The sequence below is a fragment of the Mesocricetus auratus genome, unplaced genomic scaffold (genome assembly GCF_017639785.1).
Source record: "Mesocricetus auratus isolate SY011 unplaced genomic scaffold, BCM_Maur_2.0 Super-Scaffold_100007, whole genome shotgun sequence".
Taxonomy (NCBI): domain Eukaryota; kingdom Metazoa; phylum Chordata; class Mammalia; order Rodentia; family Cricetidae; genus Mesocricetus; species Mesocricetus auratus.
The window spans coordinates 67,624,037-67,640,784 of record NW_024429191.1 but is presented as its reverse complement, the minus strand read 5'-3'; the positions used below and the strand labels follow the sequence as shown (position 1 = coordinate 67,640,784).

At 42.3% G+C, this 16,748-nt stretch overlaps 1 protein-coding gene across 1 annotated transcript in view; it reads left to right on the top strand.

The window, feature by feature from the left end:
* Positions 1–16,748, top strand: part of Ankfn1 (ankyrin repeat and fibronectin type III domain containing 1) — a 163,038-nt gene that overhangs the window by 35,157 nt on the left and 111,133 nt on the right. The window contains exons 4-5 of the mRNA XM_013117616.3: positions 2,444–2,638; positions 4,025–4,138. Of these exons, the coding sequence (XP_012973070.3) occupies positions 2,444–2,638; positions 4,025–4,138 (309 nt within the window). The remainder of the gene's footprint in view (positions 1–2,443; positions 2,639–4,024; positions 4,139–16,748) is intronic.

Sequence of the window (16,748 nt, the reverse complement as noted above, 5' to 3'; positions counted from 1 at the left end):
CCTGGCTGGGAAAGCTGAAGGTGTGCTCCTGGTAGCCTCCCGAGAGGGCAAGCCTGCTCTGTGGTGAGAAAGAAGACTGAAGCCTAGGAGGAGTAGAGGGTACAGAGGTAAAATGTCTTCTGCCAGGGAAAGCACGGAAAATGCCAGCGGGGAAAGGGGAGCCACTCACAGACCTTAAGAGAAGCTGTCCATCTGAAATGCCACCTGGAATTCCCACCCATAATAACGGTTGTGGATATAAAAATTAATAGGGGGATTTCATAGTATTAGAAAAATTTATTTTTATAAACCATGTGTCTATCACCCAAGTGTTGACGCATGCATGCAATTCAAACACCAGGCTTACAATAAAAGGCCCACTGAATAACGTAACGAGGACAATTCCTCCATTTTCTCTATAATTTAGAGTGGAAGAAGGAGGGGGCAGTGGGGAGAGGGTGCAGTTACTGGGTCAATTAATCAACCTGAAAACTGTGACACAAACTCTGACGCCTAAGCTATGTCTAAAAATACACAAATGTATACGAATTTGTTTTAAACTGTCAATGCCTATATTTAGGGCCTTCCCAGCAAGCCTATAATGAGACTGTGTTTGAGGGCTTCAGTCATAGCAGACTCTACCATTAATCTGAAGTTAGTTAAATTAACAGCATTTAGTACTGCCTTGTCAGTCTTAACTGCTCCAGGAAATTGCACCTTGAGGCTACTAATATTGCCAATTTTTCCACTGGAGTGTGTGCTCGTCTGTGTGTGTGTGTGTGTGTGTGTGTGTGTGTGTGTGTGTGTCCTCCAGTACGTCCCTATTCATACACCGTCATGGCCTCACTACATCCCCCAGCACTTATATTATCATTTACTCTGGCCTCCTTTAGCCTCCCCAGGGGATTCTGCACAGCGTAGCTGCTCAGTCAAAGAGTTTTTTAGCCTTATATTTATTTGTTTATTTTTCTGTCATGGCTCATGACTGAGGCTTTAAAAAAAGAAGTGTGACAGTATTTCGAGTACATGATTGACTGCTACGACAACATTCATTAACCATGCCAAACCTGCAGCAGAACACAGTCCTGGGTGTTCTTAACAGCAGCCCTAAGAAGAAAGAAGAAAAGAAAAAGAAAAAAAAAAGACTCAACTAATTTTTCGTTGACCTCATCTGTAAATAAATTTAGACTGATGGTGCTCGGGGGCAATAATAAATTAGTATTCATTTCCTGTAATTAACGCAGACACGCTTATGAACACAGAGTATCTGAATATATAACCACCTAATTTCCATTTCAAAATACGCCTAACACATTTTCACTTGAGTTATCTTCATCATATTTCCCATTAATTATAAAGAATGAAGTGGATGGGTTCTGCTTCCCACTCATCAGAAAGAAATATTGTTTTGGCCACAGGGAGTGTCAAACACATTCTCGCAGGGAGTGTCGTCAAACACATTCCAGTAACACATCTGCAGACCTTGCCTCTGGCTCATGCCCCTGTTACTGTGGTCTTCTGACACCTTTCCAGAATGAGGCTGTCTCCTGTCTTGCCACCAGTTGGGAGGGGCTCCTCAGAAGTGACAGGTGACCACCTAAGCAGACCCTCCCGCCAGGCAGACCACAGGAAGCAGCCTCACAGTCGAGCACAAGAACGGGCAGCTTCTACCCCTAGTATACATCTGACCACACAGGGCATAGTGAGTAAACAGTATGATGTAAGCCTAGCGAGGCTTGGGATGCATCAGTAAGATCCAAAGGCAAACCTCTAGTAAGTCTTGCCCTCCGGGGCATGGATATTTCTGGAAAAGATGCATTCCTGTAACCAGGCCACAATCAAAGATCAGTGTAGGGTCCAGCCATCAGAACTCACCAGGTCAACTGTGGCACCAGTTTGAGACACTCTATCAGCATTGCACAAATTGGTTAATACAAATAGAAACCTAAGGCACACATGCAAAGTTTTCTCTACGCTGAGAATAATATGATAAGGGCAGAAAATTTAAACTAGATTCCACCAAAAATATCTTTTAAAAAAATCAGCTTTGGTAGAATGTCATTTGTTCCACAGCTTTCTTGGCCTGATGGAGCCTATGCTCCCATGTGTTTGTCCCTCCAAATGTCACCAACACAGTCATTACTCACTATGCCAAAGGAACACACTGGGAAGTATGTTCCCATGTGTTTGTCCCTCCAAACATCATCAGCACAATCATGACTAACTATGCCGAAGAAACTTCCTGGGAAGCATGTGACAAGATGGCCAAAGAGCGATGGAAATGTCTTAATGTGTTGAATTTATCACTACATAGCAAATGTTGGTGTTGGGCCTTATCATAGTAAGATAGTTGGTAAGAAACACAGACCCCACATTCTCAGTTTCTCAAAGCCGGAGACACACAGGCAGCCTAAAGCCAGCACACTTCCTAAGGAGAGCTCTCATCGTGTTCCTTTCCTCCCAGTTGTCAGCCGGGAAAGCCGAGCCATGCACCTCAACACACTAGTCCAGGAGGCCCAGGACAGGGTGAGCGAGCTGTCTGCCCAGGTGGAGGACGAAGGCTTCACTCTGGACAACACCGAGAAGGAGAAGCAGCTGAAAGCGTGGGCGTGGAGGTACCGGCTCTACAGACGCATGAAAACCGGCTTCGAGCATGCCAGTGAGTATGTGCAGGGGGTGGAGACATGTGACGAGACAAGCCAGGGTTTTTTGTTTGTTTGTTTGTTTGTTTTGTGTTTTTAACTGATTTCTCTTTTCAACTCTCCAGTTGTAGATGGCTGTTGTCAGCCTGTTTGGGGCAAAAGCTCTGGGAGGCTGTAAAAGGGTCTTTTGTCTTGCTTGATTTTCCGCCTCCCGAGTGGTTCTCCGGCCACAGCCTTGAGCCCTGGGTGCTTCTGGCCTCCCTCAGCCATGTCCCCTACTCATCTAGCACTTCCCACCGGCTACGCCCTAACGTCTGATGGCCCGACCGTCTGATGGCCTAAGTGGCTATATTTTGAGACGTGGAGCTGGAAAAATATTTATTTGCCTATTTGTCCAGCTTCTGCTTCAAGTTCAAGTTTAAAGTGTTTTCTACTCTCGACTGTATTTTTTTATAGAGAGCTATAAACTGAACTTAATACAACAGAGAAAGATAGTCAACTGGCCCATGAATTATGCTTTTGTCCACATTTCCATTCTCTCTACCAGTTGTTTTGGCTTGGTTAAGACAGTCCAGGTTAATACTTACGGGCAATGCAGATGCTGCTGAGTGAAACCCCTGATGTAAGCACAGACTCAGCTTAGATGTTTGTGACACATTAAACTCTCAGCCTATAAGATTTTATTTTATCCTAGATAATTTCCTTAAAACTAAAGTGTGCAACTCAAACGTTTGCAAAGCACCAGACTCTCATTCTAAAAGATTTTATTTAAACAACTAAGAGAATCGGAGCTGAAGTTCCAAATGTGAAGAGAAAAGTTAGTTCCATCCTTTGAAAGCCTCTCTCTGCCTCAGAGAATGTCCAAGCACACGAGCTGACTCTGAGAGGGAGTTAAGTCCCAAATGCAGGCGCTGTGGAGATGTCTCTGCAGGTAAGAACATGTGTTGTGTAAGGATAGGAGTTTGAATCCCTGGCACTCATGTAAAAATCCAGTCATGGCCACACCACAACTCCAGCACTGTGTCAGAGTGGAGGGCAGGCAGGAGGGCTGGGCTTTCAGATGGCCAGCCTAGATCCTGGCTCAATGAGAGATCCTGTTGCATGGGAATAAAGTGGAGAGTGATAGAACAAGACATACTACATGCTCCCCTCAGGCACACCTCTGGGGCACACACATGTGCACACGCATGCGTGGGTACGCATATGCGCATACACACACACACACACACACACACACACACACACACTGAACCTTTTAAGGAAAATGTCCCCAAGGGATAGGTAGCTGGCTCTGCAAACCACAGTCTCCAAAGTGTGTGCTGCCACTGTCCTATGAAGAGGCAGGAATATTTTTGAAAGGGATTTGAGAAGCTAAGAGACTGATGATTTCCCTTCTGTGCTAGGAGCCCCAGAGGTGCCAGCCAGTGCCTGTCTCATGGTAACCAGCAGCACATCCCTCACTGTCAGCTTCCAGGAGCCCCTCAGTGTCAATGCGGCTGTAGTGACCAGGTACAAAGGTACTGCACTCCCCCATCTTTCCTCCCTGCTCTTTCCTGGAAAGGTATCTGGGGTGTGGGGATGGATTGTATGCTTTGTGGGTTTGGTTTCATGCTAGTGGGGTTGTTTTAATCCCCTTTACTTTTAAAGTCAAAATATAGCCATGCACATCAATGTGAAGATTCAGGAAGGTGACTAAGTCACAGGTATATTGAACAGGACCCGGTGGTCATTCCCTCATTGAATGTCTTGTGTGTGTCTGCAGCACAGCTGTTCTACAGAGCATACGGCAGTGATAACTAGCTTAAGAAAAATAACTGATCTGAGAAGCAAAACAGTTGAAATGTTGGGTATCAATGGGGGGCAGAAAGCATGGACACTGACCTCTATGTCCCCAGTGACATTCACTGGGGCCAAAAAAGAAGATGATGGCATCGTCGGTAAAGTCCCCAAGATGGAGATGGCCTTCAGACCTGGCTTTGAAGGACAGATGAGAGCTAGAGGGAGATATTGGGGGCAATGTAAATTCTACATGGAGAGAACAATGAATACAACTGTCAATGCAAAAGAGTACTGGAACAATTAGAGGAGGAAAAACACAGTGGAAGTAGGGAGTGATATCTTGGCTCCTCTGGAGCAGGAGAGAGTGGAGAGGGATTGACACAGAAGCCAAGGAATTAAGACTTCATGTGATAAACTGTGGAGAGCTATTGGATAAGAAAGGGACAAGGCCACAAGTAGATGCCTGAAGTGTTGATAATGTGTATGGGGGAGACAGACATGAATTTTGAATTAAAAAAAATGAGAGAACCATTCAACAGTGAGGGTGTGACAGCCTGCAGCAGCTCAGCAGCCCTGGAGGACAGGAAAGGCCCAGCGAGGTAGACACGGCAGGGTGGAATGAAGCCAGCCAGCCCCGTACACAGCACCCGCGTTGTTCTAGGCACTGCTGAGCCTCTGGATCACCGCTTCGTCCTCACAGCTATGCCATGAAGCATGTTTATCCCCACTTTACCCACGCCAGGGATGATAGATAATCGAGTTTTCTTAGGGGCTCAGAAAAGAGCCTGAGTCATTGCATTCTGCCTACTCCTGAGTGTGGCAAAGGGAAGGAAGTCAATGGATTTTCTGATTCACGTGGGCTTGTGGAGAGGCCGTGATAGAGCTCTCTACACCTGCTCCATGGTGCTGATCCACAGGAAACTGTGTTCAAGTCTCTACCACTCCCTCTACCTGCAAAACTGCCCACCAAGGGTCCATGTCTTCCCTTCTTCTTCTCAAGGGCATTCAGTACATCTCTGTAGACATGACAGCTTTCTGGGTGCTTGGAACTGTCCAGGCTAAGTTCACTCTGTTTGCAATATCTGAGGTCAGAGATTACAAATGGATTTGACTTGCCAACCACTGGATTTTCTGTGTCAAAGAGAAGGTGACCTTAAACTACCGAAAGCTGTGCATGGACACAGCCCCTCGGAATGGCTTCTTGATGCCAATTCTTTGAAATGGTCCCTCTTTCCTTTTCATTGTCTCACCTGCCCAGACTGACATTCAGAGCCGGGGTTGGCAGACAGTGTCAAACATGGACGATGCCCACTTCTTATCTCTACCTCTCTCCAGCTCAGGGTTTTAAAGAAAGGTTTCACCAGTGCTGCCCAACTTGACATGTCCTTGTTGGGTATGATTAGGGAGCTATCAGAAGCTAATTTACCCAGCTCTTTCATACTTGGCCCAAACCCCAGCCAATTCTATCAGCGTTCATGTTTCAACTCTTCCCTTGGGAAGCGCTTGGGTGAGGTGGGAAGCACTCTGACTAACGGGAGGGGGTTAATTAGGCATTATAAATAGAATTGTCTGCTGTATTGTGAAACTGGCTCCCTTGCATTCATTTCTAAGGACACAAATGGAGCCCTTAACCCGACCAACCGCTCTGAAGGGTTATTTAAAGCAGCTGGCAGGCTACTGTGTCCACAGAGACAGATGGGCAGCTTTTAATTCAGGGGTTGAAGTAATTATTTAATTGTGGAAATATTAGGAAAATTACCCTGAGACAAAGATAATTATTTTGTTTGCTTAAAAAAATAAAAGGAGGCAGTGAAGCAACTGAGAAATCCACAGGATGAAATGGCAATTATCTAATTGCTTATAGGGAAAAGCTTACCCCTGCAGTGTTTGGGGTTTGGCAAAAAGGCCTCACTCGCCCTACACTCCAGAATTTCTGGGAGCAGCAAAACCCCAGGAATATCTTGACAACTAAATATTTTCTCCCCTTCATACTTAAGCCAATGTATATGGGGGGCATGTCTGGCTCTTTCTGTTGAGCATCTGTTTACATTCATCAGCATGGTTTTGAGGAATCTGGATATACAGAAGTCCTTTGTAGAGCATATCTTTGGGGGCCTTTTTAAGACCCCAGAGTCATGCACCAGGCCAGTTGCCATCTCAGCATGGGGGATTAAAGGTGTCTATTACAGTCTAGAAGGCAGGAGAATGGTCCTCAGCCAAAGCCTCTGGATTCTCCTGTCTGTGCTCCCACCAGCTGCCGCAACTGGGGCTGATTCTAGGTGTTTCCTCCTCCGATGCAGAGTCGTTGCATCTTTCTGTCTTAATGGCTCTCTGTGGTTTACAAAGAGTGGCTAGAGTTATCACAGGTGCCCTGGAGCTTTGGACCATTGCCAGAACACTGTTCCACTTTTTCTTCCTCATATCCTTGGGTAATTTGCCTGAACTCCTTGTCTGGAGATTACATGTTATTTTTTTTTTTGCAAGCCAAAACAGAATGCATTTTCAAAATGGTTTTGCTGCTCCTTGCAAGGCTGAGATGAGGGAATTGAAGCCTGTGTAGATGAGAGACTATATCTTGTAACAGGTGCAGTACAACCTCTCAATCTCTCCCTCTCTCAATCTTTCTCCCCCTCCCCTTCTCTCCCTCTCCATCTCTTTTTCCCCCACCCTTCCACTCTTCCTCTCTCCTTCTCCCTCTCCGTCCCCCCTTTTCTCTCTGGGCTTTAAGTAGTGACACCTTGTGGCTTGCTAATTACAAAATGCTGCATTACAATAGGCACTCCAATGTGTGAGCACTACCATATGTCTAACCATGCTCTTCCCTGGCTTTCTCCTCACCTTGTTTCTTGACAAATTAGAAACCACAGCCTTAGGCTGGTATAGTCCAGTAATCCCAGCACTCAGGAGATAAAGGATAATGGCAGGAGCATCCAGGTTTCAATACCAGCCTTCGATATAGAGTGAGTTCAAGGCCAGCCTTCGATATACAGTGAGAATTTGTCTAAAAAAAAAAAAAAAAACAAGTTTGTGGATACAGCTCAATGTGAGGGTGCTTACCTAGGATCAATAAGACTCTGAAAAAAATCCTAACGTCTGTCTCTTATCATTGAATTGCTTGGCCGCTCTTCATTTAGTCACATTGCTTTGATGAAGCAAGCATTTCCTCTTAAAGAATTTGCCAGCACCTTCAAGGAACTTATATCTTATCTGCTGATGTCTCTACCAACCACCACCTCTGGGTTCTTTCTCAGGAGAAAAAGAAGAAGTCAAAGAATGTCTGGGGGGCAGTTCAGCTTCTGAGAGGGAGTAGTCTACTCTATGCTCACAAAAACCCTCAGCTGATAGTGTCAACATGATGAGACCCTTGTGAGTGGGTCATCTTTCCACCAGACGGAAGCATCTAACTTCATGGCCACAAGTACCCAATGACTGGTATTTCCATTCCTTTTGCTTCTGTTATTTTTCTTCTTGTATCTTGTAGTTTCAAGGGAATTTATGTAACAAGAAATAAGAACATTACATTAAAAACATAATTATTTTCCATGTCTAATTGAATAACTAATCTGAGCACAAGCATGAAATTACTATCTTGGTTACTAGAGCAAAGTGCTCCTAGAATGTGGAAAAGATTCCTAACTCAGTGTGGACCATTTGGATTGAGGGATGGGAAGAAGGTATAAAAGGTTTACAGATGAAAGCAATAAAGGAGGGCAGGAAAGATCCACAGCTCAAGGAATCTGCTTGCTTGCTTCGTTCCCCTTTATTTAGGTGCATTGGGTAAAAAGTGAGTTATGTGACTAAACGTAAGAGGGGAGCATATTGAAATCCAGCGAGTGAGAGAGTGGGTAGACTGGAAACCGCTCTGTGAAAGAGCCTTGTGTCTGAGCTATAGGGGCCTCTGGGCCCTTAGTTGTCCTGTTTTCTTTCACATCGAGGAGGTGTCAGTATCCAGCCAACTTACCCTTCAACATCTTATAAACGCCTTGAAGTCTTTCCCCAAATAATCTTTATTGTAAAGAGTTGCCTAGTTCCTTCCTTCTTTCCTTTCTTTCTTTCTTTCTTTCTTTCTTTCTTTCTTTCTTCCTTCCTTCCTTCCTTTCTCTCTTTCTGTCTGTCTGTCTTTATTTTTATTTCGGTATTTTGATCAGTTTTAAAAACTAAGACATCAAACAATACAGTGCAAGACTATACAAAAGAAAGAGTCCCTCGCCTTTCCAGGAATCCCACATCCCTGCCACAAAATTCAACTCTAGGACTTTGATGCGATCCCTGCCGATTCTCTTTTGATCCTCATAAGCATGCAGTCATGAGCCACACAATGGATGATGTTTCTGTCGATGGCAGACTGCCTGGACCACAGAGGTCCTAGATGACTCTATCATCCATAGAGGTAGAAGTTCACACAAAGATGAATCTCTTCAACAATACCTTCTCAGAATGTATTCCCATGGCTAAGTGACAAATGACTATATATCCTAAGGCATATAGCTTCCTGTGATCTAATATAAATATTGTCACACTATGGCAGTCAATTTCCCGTCACTGTGACAAAATACCTGAAGAATCAACTTCAAAGGAGGAAAGGTTTATAGGGTTTACAGTTCCAGAGATTTCAGCCCATGGTCACTCAGCTCTGTTATCAGCTCACCCAATGGAGATCAGGAAGCAGAAGAAAACAAAGGGGAAAAGTCTGGATTACCAACGTTCCTTTCCAGGTCAGGCCCATCCCAGTAGTGTTTCTCACTGGTCCTGCCCCCTAAAGATTCTCTCACCTTCTAAAGGGTCCATCAGCTCATAATTCCCCTCACCTCCCAATGCTACTTTCATCTCCTAAAGGCTCCACCACTGTCCACTAGTACCACAGACTGGTGAGCAGTCAATTGGAGCATGAACCTTGGATAGTATTTTTAGGCCATAGACGGGAGGGTAGCTTTGCTCTTACTGATGGACATAGGTTGTTGGTGTTTTTTGTAAACATCTGTTTATTCCTTTGTGTGCACACATACTCATACACATGCACATGCCACAACAAGTATGTATGTAGAGGATAGGAAATAGCTTTTAGGAGTCAGTTCTCTCTTTACACCATGTAGTCCCAGGGCTCAAACTCAGGTCATGAGGCTTAGTGGCAAAAGTCTTTACTGCTGATCCAGTCCTGTAGGACATTTTTGTAAGCATTTTTTCTAGTAAGTTACAATCTTAATATTCATATATGCCTGTATCTTACATATTTCAGTTTTTTTCCTAGAATGACTAACTAAAGGGAGGCTCTATAAATTTATATACTCTACCATTTTACTTGTCTTTCTCTAATACCATCAAGTAACTTTATAGCATATTTTAATATATGGGGGAAATCCCCCTAATATATTTTAAAATGTCTTTGTTGTTACACACATTTTCTCTTCCAAATCAATTTTAGAATTAGCTTGTCAAATTCAGTTTATTTTTATCTTTCTGGTCCTACATTGTAATACTAAAATGAAGAGACTTCTTATATATGATCATGTCCTTCTAATCAGGTGACGACTGTATGTGTTCAGGACAATATAACCACTTTCTTTCTGTTGGTCTTCAATATACCCTATTGGAATTCATGCCTAGTATATTTCACAATATTTGTGACTATTATGAGTTAACTTTGTTGTCAAGATTTTCTCTAAGTGGTTATCAGTAAAGCAATACTAACGTTTAAATTTTTAATTGGCAACTTCACTAAAATCTCTATTAGCTTACCTTTTTCAGTACATTGTCTGACATCTCGTAAGATTTTTACTTATCAAATCTTCAAAAATTATAGTTTTTGTCTCTTCCTTCCTAGTATTTTCCTTTTAAAAATTTCCCATCATTGAGGATCATCAATTCTAGTTCCCTACTAGGTAGGGAGCACTGGGCAGGGATCACTGGATAGGGAGCACTCAACAGGGAGTACTGGACCGGGAACATTACATAGGAAGCACTAATTATTTATCTCTTGTCTCTGCGTTGTACTAAATACAAATTGTATCTAATAGTTTACTATTCAGTATGATGTCAACTGGGGAAGGTTTCTGGTAGGTTCTTTTAATCAAATTAATGAAGTTTCAGATAATTTCTAGCTTTACTATTTTATTTTGATTTGCATAAGAAAGAAGTGTTAGTTATGCCTCAGTTTTTCCTATTTGTTTCCTAAATCATTGGCTTCATCTGGAGGAAGAACCAGTGGCACAGAGTCCTACAATCATGACATTTTTAAGCTTCTGTAGCTTTAGAGCCTTTACTTTTCAAAAAGTGTGTGCTTCTAGTGCCAGAGAGATGGCTCAGTGGTTTAGAGTATTGGCTGCTCTTCAAGAGGTCCCAGGTTAATTCCCAGTATCACATGATAGCTCACAGCCATCTGTAACTTCAGCCACAGGGCATCTGACACTCTCTTCTGGTCTCTGGGGTACTGCACTCCTGTGGTGCTTAGATAAACATGCAGGCTAAACACCCATACACATAAAATAAATTATTTTTAAAATATATTGTTGTTGGTTGGTTGGTTTCTTAAATCATAACATCGATGTTTTATATTCTATTTCATTAGTGTATTTTAGATTATAACTTTTATTAAAAAGATTGGGGATTATACCATTTTGACTCTGAAAACTTAGCGATGCTTGCCCTGGGCTAAAACATAATCATGCTAATTTTCTGATGCTTGCACAATTGAGAGACAATAGTCATTCCTGTTTATTGAAAGTTTGTAGTATGTCTCTTCATAATAAATCATGGCCCACAAGTTTCCGTATCATTGAGTTTTGTATGCTTTCTCAGGAAGGAGGGATGCAAAGGACAAGGGCCACACTCCAGGGTCAGATGCACTTGACTTTGAAATCCAAGCACTAATTACTGGTCAAGACTAACCTTTGACACATTACTTAAAACCTGTTTCTCATTTTTAAAACTGCATTTATTATTATTATTATTATATGTATGTGTGGTTGTTCATCCATGTGTGCACATAACATGTTGGGTTTCCTCAGAAGATAGAAGAGTGTATTGAATCCCCAAGAACTAGAGTTACCCCATTCATTTGTGAGCTATTGGATGTGGGTGCTGTAGGGAAAAGGGACCAGTCAAAGAAACACACCCTGAGCAGAGCCAAAGAAACACACTTTGGCCCTGCAACCAGAACCAAAAAAATGTAGCCTGACCCTGAAACCAGTGCCAAAGAAACACACTTTGTCCCTGAAACCAGAATCAGTGAAAGAAATGCACCCTGACCCTAAAATTGGAGCCAAAAGGCTAAAAAGGACCAGAGAAAGAAACACACTTTGGCTCTGAAACCAGAGCCAAATCTGACCCTAACCCTTTGCAGAAAACCAACCAATCCTCGAGCAGGAGCTCTAGCCAATCTGAGCTCAGCATTAAAATCTGACCAATCCCCATGTGTCTGTTTAGCTTGTGGCTGTTCTTGCTACCTGGCTGTCCTCTGCCACTCTGGCAGAGGGCAGCCACTCTCCTGGATTCTTCCCCCCCAATAAACCCCTTCGATGAGCTTGATGAGCTTTTGATGAGTTTCTGGTGAAGACCTTCTTTTGCGGCGGAGCAGAGACAAAATAATTCTTCTTCTTCTTCTTCTTCTTCTTCTTCTTCTTCTTCTTCTTCTTCTTCTTCTTCTTCTTCTTCTTCTTCTTCTTCTTCTTCTTCTTCTTCTTCTTCTTCTTCTTCTTCTTCTTCTTCTTCTTCTTCTTCTCCACCCCCCCCCCCGCCCCGGGCCAACCCTGGGCAGAGCAGAGCAAGCAGGGCTGTAACACTTTTGCCAGGAAACCTTCCCCTGGCAGAGCAGAGTTGTTAAACTCTCCAGTCTGCACTCTTCCGGGAGCAGAACTGAACTGTAGCAACTTTGCCCGGGAAACCTCCTGGCCGAGCAAAACTGCTACACTGGGCAAACATCCCTGGCTGGAAGACCCACTCTTGCCAGAGCAGAGCCTATACATTGGGGAAGCCTTTCCCTGAGGCAAGCCTATAAGCAGCTAAGCTTACCACCCTGTGATAGTCCTTGGCTCCCGAGTTCCAGGATACCTTTCCATCTGAGCTGTGTAACACTCAGAATTCTGTGACTCCCGAGTGCCAGAATAACTGTCCCATCCCGATCCTCCCTAAATGCCTACAGGTGCTGGGAATTGAATCTGGGTCCTTGGCAAGAGTAGCATGTACTCTTCACTGCTGAGCCATCTCTCAGCCCATTTTCTTATTTTATAGATAAGAAAATTTAACGACTCTCTCTCTTTCTGTGTGTGTGTGTGTGTGTGTCTGTGTGTCTGTGTGTCTGTGTGTGTTCACGTGGATGTGGGAACATGTTGTGTAGGGAGGCCAGAGGCTAATGTCTTCCTTGATTGCACTCCATTTTATTTTACTGCTTCAGAGTCTCTTGCTTAGCCTGGAGCTCTCTAATCAGCTAGTCTAGCCAGCTAGTCAGCTTGCCCTTGGAGTCCCCTATCTCATCCTCCTAAGGGCTGGGATTACAGATGGAGCACCACATCCACCTGGCTTTCATGTGGACTCTAGGGATCTCAAGTCTGGTCCTCATGGTTGTTTAGCAAGCATGTTATCCACTGAGCCATCTCTGAAGCCCTATTGTTCTGTTTTTAGTTTTATTATTAGATTAGATTTTTTCTTAATTTGGAAACTTAATTAACTTGCTTTTATTTTATTAAGATTTCTAATACCCTGCAATATTGGGGTCTTGTTCAGAAAGTCCTTTCCTGTGCCAATGAGTTCAAGCCTATTCCCCACTTTCTCTTCTATCAGATTCAGGGTATCTGGTCTTACATTGAGGTCCTTGATCCATTTGGAGTTGAGTTTTGTGCAGGGTATTAATGTGGCTCTATTTTCATTCTTCTGCAATTCAGCTATCCAATTTGATCAGCACCAGTTGTTAAAAAAGCTGTTTTTTCTCCAGTGTGTACTTTTGGCTTCTTTATCACAACACAGGTGTCTGTTGTTGTGTCTATATACAGAATTTTGTCTGTATCTTCAATTATATTCCATTGATCAATGTATATTTTTACTCCAATGCTATGTTGATCTTATTACTGTTGCTCTATAATACAACATAAAATCTAGGACTGTGATAACTCCCTGAGTTCTTTTTTTATTCTATATTGTTTTAATTATTGTGAGCTTTTGTGTTTCCATATGAACCTTAAGACTTTTTTGTAATTTATGTGAAGAACTGCATTGGAATTCTAGTGAGGTTTGCACTGAATCTGTAGATTGCTTTTCATAAAACGGGCCATTTTCAGAATATAAATCCTACTGATTCACGAGCATAAGAGACCCTTCAACCTTTCTTTCTTCAGTCTCTTAAAGATTTTATTATACAAAATTTTCACTTGCTTGGCTAGATTATTCTTAAGGCTATTTTCACAGGTGTTGTTTCCCTGATTTCTTTCTTAGAATGTTTGCCATTTATATATAGGAAGGGTACTGATTTTGTGTGTTAATTTTAGCCTGAGACTTCTTGAAAGTCTCTATCAACTGTGGAATTTCCTGATAGAATCTTTTATATATAAAGTTCTGTCACCTACAAACAAAGGTCCTCATAAAGTTGAAAAGCTTCTGTACAGCAAAAGACACCATCATCTGAGCAGAGAGACAGCCTACAGAATGGGAAAGGTTCCTACCAATTATACATAGGACAAAGAATTAGCATCTAGAACTCAAAAAACTGAACACAAAGAAAACAAATAACCCAATTTTTTAAATGGAGTATAGAGCTAAACGGAATCTCAAAGGATGAAATACAAGTGACTTTAATACAAACACTTTAAAATGTTCAACATCCTTAGCCATCAGGAATATGAAAATTAAAACTACTTTGAGATTTCACTTTACCCCAGCAAGAACAGCCAAGATTAATAAAACAAATGACAGCAGATGCTCGCAAACGTGAGGGGGAAAGGGAACATTCACTCAGTGCTGGGGGATTTGCAAACTAGTACAGCCACTGTGGAAATCAGTGTGAAGGTACATTAAAAAAGCTGAAAATAGATTTACCCTAAGATCCATCTCTACCACTCTTGGGCATACACCCAAAGAACTCTCCATGCTACTACATCCTCATCCATGTTCACTGCTGCTCTGTTCATAGTAATCAGGAACTGGAAACCATCTGGATATCCATGGACCAAGAAACAGACAATGAAACCCTACTATATTTGCATGATGGGCTATTATCCGTCTATTAATAAAAATTGAATTATGAAATCTGCAGGTAAATGGATGGATCTAGAAACAATTATCCTAAGTGAGATAACCCAAACTAGAAAAACAAACATTGCATTAGCTTTTACATGTGGCTGTTAGCTTTTAAGCTTTAATAAGTGAATTTCATTTAGAATACCCACAGAGGTCAGATAGCTAGTACAGGATCGGGATGGGGATGATGGAGGAAGGGATCTTCTAAGGACGGAAAAATAAAATAGAGTGTTATAAAGAGATAAAATGGAACTTAGAATAGGATGTTTGAATGGAGAAGTGGAGGGGGACAGGTAGAGAAGAGAATATAGGGAGGGACAACTAACACTAAAGAGTCTTTGAAAAGCCATATGAAACCTACTACTTACATATATCTATGGCAATTGAATGGCATTATCATATAATGGTGGAGACAATACCCCAACTAGACATCTTATTTTACTATCAAGCAAAACTTCCAGTACCAGGAATGGGTTATACCTGGCTGAGTCACTGGCAAAAGAGATCCCACAGACCACTCCCCAAACATTATATAGGCTACTGCCAATGCTGATATTACCCTCCATAACCTGATGATAAGTCCCTGTTGTTGAAGACATCACATAATTATGTTATAAAAACATGGAAAAATTGAACTGGTACTCAATTAAACCTTTCCCTCCTACTGACTAGCATTCACAGTGCTGGGAGGTATTATACATACAACTAGAAAAGAAATGTAAACATTAATCTTGTGAGCTACAATAACAACCTGCTCTCAAGCTGTCCACTCATTGGTGCAATCATGGCACAAAAGTTATGGGAGCAACAACTACTTTTTGACTGGAATTAAGCCTTGCTTCATGAGATAGAATCCATATTTGATACTGTTCATGAGGTTGACACTAAGCAGGTCATAGGCCTCGGGTGGGGGTGGGGGAAAGTGTGGGCCATGTTTTCCTGTTCTGCAGCTGCTGCTCTCAAATAAACACATGGAGGTTTACATTAATTATAAGTGCTTAGCCAATGACTCAGGCTTGTTACTAAGTAGCTCTTACAACTTAATCCATTTCTATTAATCCATGTGCTGCCCCGAGGCTCATGGCTTTCACCTCTATCCCATTTTGTGTGTCTGACTTATTCTCCATCTGGTTGGTGACTTCTCTGACTCCGCCCTTCCTCATCCCATCATTCTCAGTTTGGCTCTCCCACCTAAGTTTATGCTGTTCAGCTATTGGCCAGTCAGCTTGTTTATTAACCCAATCATAGCAACATATATTCACATAGTGTACTGAAGGATTATTCCACAGCAAAAAAGTACTGTTGTTATTTTGATAACTGAACATAGCAATAAGACATAGTACTATACACATAGATTAATGCATCACTTAAACCTCATTAGAAAAACTTCTTACAGTAGATGGTAATCAGCATAGAAATCTACAACAGGACATTGTGCAGAGAGTGAGAGACTCTGGAGCACTCAGCATTAAATGGATGTCTTCATCGCTCCCCTCCCCTTAAAGCTCAGAGATCCATGCAGAAAGGAGGCAGAAAGACTTTAAAGAGCTATAAATGATAGACAACTCCAAGAAAACAGCTGTCTTCAGACACAACAGGGCAGATGTACATACAAAGGCTGTAGTTGTATGCATAAGAGCTATACATGTTCAAGCCGGACAAAACTCCAGCACAGAGAAGAGGAATAAGTCCCGCCACTAACCAAGAAGCTATTTGAAACAGGCAGCTGCTAGGAGAGGTACTGTCAGTTTTCTCCGATGTAGAGACACTGGGTATACTCCAGCGCAAGCCTCGTGCTCAGAAGTAGGTGGTCAATGCAAAACGGTCTACGTGTTTCTGTGGTGTTTTTGGTTTTGGTTTTGGGTTTTTTGTTTTGTTTTGTATGTGTATGAGTTCTTTTAAAGAGGAAAAACATAAAATTTGTGGGTAGGGAGTGGGGAAGGATCAAGGAGTTGAGGTAGGAGGAAGAATATGACCAAAATATATGAATTTTAAAATAATAAAAAAGTTAAATCATAGACTGCTATAACTTTTAGGATCTTAAAATACCCACCAGTGACTGACAAGTTATATGTGTGCCATAAGTGATGTCTGAAAACAGTGTACAAACTCCACTGAGGATGA